Genomic DNA, 4,081 nt, shown 5'->3' with positions numbered 1-4,081 from the left:
AAACCGAACAACCGTACAAATTTGCCCCGTTCCTGTACGCGTACACGACCTATTCACGACTTTCTTTTGCGCATGTTCGTTGGAACGGAACCTTGCCGAGAATTGGCGCTGCAAGCACAGTTTACCATTTTAAACGAAATTCATTTACTAATTTTTTTAACAGTAATGAACTAAAAAAACCTAATAGCGGTAATAGTAGAAAAATGAAATAAAGATATGCATGTGTTTACATATTTATTGATTAATTTGTCTATAAAAGTTATCATAAAACATGCATAATATGAAATAAAATTTGTTAAACAAAATACCCGAAACATGTAAAAGAATAGAAAATAATCCAAATATACGCTTTCATAGTAAACATAACAGATACTAACAGACAGGCTGTACAATTGGAAAAGATCCGGAATTACAACCCCCATAAATTGTAGACCCCCGCTTCTCTGCGGTTAAGGGTACTTAACCATTTCTACCTAAGACGAGACCGAGAACCCTGCATAGTTTAGAAAGTCAGGGACGTACCAATGAATTTCTTTCAGTTCATTACACTTAACTGTATTGGTCAGTAATCTATATAATAATAATACTAATAACATCGAAAACGTAAGCCTAAAGGCCGAACTTAGTCAGAATCACTATCTGATTCTTCTAAATTATGCTTATGCCGTGCCCGATTTGTGTGAACTCAAAAGATACCTCTTTATTTATGACTTGTTTATGTGCACCATCATAAAACTATTGCCCCTTCTATTGTTAAGGGTCTTTTACAGCCGTATCGTAATTCCGGATCTTGGTGTGGACGACTATACGTGAATTTGTCTGACGGCCGTTGGAACATAAATCAGAATAACATAATATTCTGTGGTTGGAACGCTTGACAAAACGTCGCTGACCAGTCCACGGTTCAGTCGGACGGTGGCAGCACTTTTCAACTGCGCAGGATTGCGGCCGTCAATTGGTAGTCTGAAGTATACATATGTATGTATGTACGTAATTGTTCGGATTGTATGTGAAAATATTCTTTAACTTTCATAAATATAGTGGTTCTGAAAAGAACCGGGTGGTCATGTTGAATACAGAACAGTCGTCCTCAAAATTAAAATAGGTACATAATTTAAATTTCTTAACCCCCAAAGCCGTAGAGAGTACGACCTTGCCGCTTAAGGGCGTAAACGACGTCCATAGCAGTGACGGTTTTCCTTTTTGCGTGTTCAGTGTACGTGACAGCGTCGCGAATAACGTTCTCAAGGAAAACCTTTAAAACTCCTCGAGTTTCTTCGTAAATTAATCCTGAGATACGCTTTACACCGCCACGACGGGCAAGACGTCTGATGGCTGGTTTGGTGATGCCCTGGATGTTGTCACGGAGTACTTTGCGATGACGTTTGGCGCCTCCTTTCCCAAGACCTTTTCCTCCCTTTCCACGACCAGTCATTTTTCTTAGATAATTCGATTTTTTTTTATGTAAGTACAACGACAAACTAACAAGCACCGACTAGGGACTACCGTTTCCGGGACTTTTCGCGCCCTTATATAGAAGCGCAATAGACACGCCTACCGATTCTACGACTCGACCAATCCGATGCAGTCACGAACACGTTATAAAGCAGCCTTCAACCGAGCGATCTCTCAGTTTACTTTGACAAACAATACCGTTCGATTTACATAAATATCTCTCTGATCTTTCTTTATCGTCGTACGTATCCCGTTAAATAATAAAGTAAAATGGCTCGTACGAAACAAACTGCTCGAAAATCTACCGGAGGTAAAGCGCCACGTAAACAACTCGCAACTAAAGCGGCAAGGAAAAGCGCCCCCGCTACTGGTGGTGTCAAGAAACCGCATCGTTACAGACCTGGAACCGTAGCTCTTCGAGAAATTCGTCGTTACCAGAAAAGTACCGAACTTCTGATTAGAAAGTTGCCCTTCCAACGTTTGGTTAGAGAAATTGCCCAAGATTTCAAAACCGACTTGCGATTTCAAAGCAGCGCCGTTATGGCTTTGCAAGAGGCGAGCGAAGCTTACTTGGTCGGACTCTTCGAAGATACGAACTTGTGTGCAATTCATGCAAAACGAGTAACCATCATGCCGAAAGACATTCAGCTTGCTAGGCGCATTCGCGGCGAAAGAGCCTAATTTGCATCATCTACAATCAATCAACCAAACCTTCCCAACACGACCGGTTCTTTTCAGAACCAATCACTTGTTTTATGAAAAAGAATTTTCGTTTTGCTCTCTTAAGTCTGTGAATTTTATGAAGGCAAAAATGCTGTTTCAGTATGGACTTCGGATAATGTAAATTTTCTAGTTTCTAAACGTAATAGCGTGTAATATTTTTATGGTGGCCTTTAAATAAGAATTCAATGTGAACTTTAGATGTGATTTAATCAAGAAAAATTAATTTCTTTTTTAATTTATATGAAATAAATTCAATTAAATAATTTAAACTTAATTTGCTTCCATATGCATTCAAATATTAATGATCACAACGAAGGTTGTAATGTTAGATATGTATGTATCTGATTCGCAATACGATTACAGTGGTACAGTTGGAAACCGACGAACTCCGAACCGAATTATCCCATAAGAATTAGCTGACGGCAGTAGTTTCCTCTACGCAGAGTTTAGAGTTCTTCTCGTGAACTCGTATAGTAGTTTTTCCAGAAGTCCTTTAATATTATAATCAAAATAATATATACATACCACAGAGTGTTCCGTGACTCGATTGACAAACGTATACCATACACTCCGTGGGTCATTACGATCAAAAAATGGTATATCATATATATGTAGGTGAATTCCTCTTTGTTTCGGAGATATCGAAATAAAAATAAAAATGATAAAAGAAAATTTATTCATTTATTTATTTATGAATGGGTAGCTAATTAACACAGAATTACAGTAGCTGTGCAAAATGAGAACCGCCATTTTCTAAACATCCTTCGCAGCTATCCTTCGTGTCATAGAACGTTGCCAGTTAATTATCGCCATTTCATTCTTTAGCGAATTAGTAGCTTCAACTATTCTGACAATCAACACTTCGCGTGTATCTGGTTTATGATTACAACTATACACACGAGATTTGAGGCAACCCTACAGAGAAAAATTTAGAGGGGACAAGTCAGGTGACCGAGTTGGCCAATGTACAGGACCACCTCGTCCTATCCACCTTTCCGGAAAATTTTCATTACGAAATACCGTCACTGGTGCGGCTTATCTCCCAAAATGTAGTAGTGCCCCATTTTCCTGGAACCACATGCCACGACGAGCTTCTAGAGGAATATCTTCCATGTAATTCGGCAATTCGTCTTCCAAAAAGTGAAGGTAAGTGCCTGCACTAAGACGTCCTTCAAAAAAATGAGGCCCAATAAGATGATTATTTAACAAGCCGCACCACACGTTGACGGAAAAACGATATTCATGGTTAACAACATTCCTTGTAATTGGGCCTCATCCGTAAAAAGTATGTGTGAAATAACCTCTAAATTATTTTGTAACCACTGCAATACCGTACTCGATTGGGATAAAGTCCATCATAGTGCAGAATTCTCCATACGTTGGTTTGAGGAATTCCCGTTGTATGACATATTCTAGGAATACTGGTAGAAGGACTTCGTTCAACTGCATTTAAAACTGCTTCAGCGTGCCAATTTCCATCTCTTTCTATACGACGACGTGGGAATAATTCCGTCTCTCTCAAGCAACGAAAAACGTTTGAAAATGTTGTGTGGTGGGGCACAATGCGATCGGGGTATCGCCCGGGGTGCTACGCAGCTGCAGCATGTCCATTTCCATTGCAAAAACCATATACGAAAACCGTATCAGCATATTCTGCATTAGCAAAATGCGACATAATGGCTTAAATTAATAAGACAGCACAAAAATCATTAATTTGTCAAACGGTAAATCGTCAAGACTAACAGTCAATTTTTTTAATACCGTCGATATCTTCGAAATAAAGAGGGATTCACCTATAGTTGATATATCATATTTTGATCGTAATAACACCCGGAATATATGGTATAAGTTTGTCGGTCGAGTCACGGGACACCTGTATATAAAAATATAATGTATTCATTAG

The 4,081-nt window shown here is 38.9% G+C and overlaps 2 protein-coding genes across 2 annotated transcripts; one reads left to right on the top strand and one right to left on the bottom strand.

Moving 5' to 3' along the window:
• Positions 1–217: 217 nt before the first annotated feature.
• LOC139430556 (histone H4) lies at positions 218–1,483 on the bottom strand. The gene has a single exon (XM_071197707.1). It carries the CDS (start codon positions 1,433–1,435, stop codon positions 1,124–1,126), a length of 312 nt encoding a protein of 103 aa, XP_071053808.1. The 5' UTR covers positions 1,436–1,483; the 3' UTR covers positions 218–1,123.
• Positions 1,484–1,648: 165 nt separating this feature from the next.
• LOC139430606 (histone H3) lies at positions 1,649–2,200 on the top strand. The gene has a single exon (XM_071197780.1). It carries the CDS (start codon positions 1,726–1,728, stop codon positions 2,134–2,136), a length of 411 nt encoding a protein of 136 aa, XP_071053881.1. The 5' UTR covers positions 1,649–1,725; the 3' UTR covers positions 2,137–2,200.
• The last annotated feature ends 1,881 nt before the right edge of the window (positions 2,201–4,081 follow it).

Source organism: Onthophagus taurus, chromosome 7, assembly GCF_036711975.1.
Source record: "Onthophagus taurus isolate NC chromosome 7, IU_Otau_3.0, whole genome shotgun sequence".
In the NCBI taxonomy this organism is placed as follows: Eukaryota; Metazoa; Arthropoda; class Insecta; order Coleoptera; family Scarabaeidae; genus Onthophagus; species Onthophagus taurus.
This window is presented reverse-complemented; position numbering and strand designations above follow the sequence as displayed.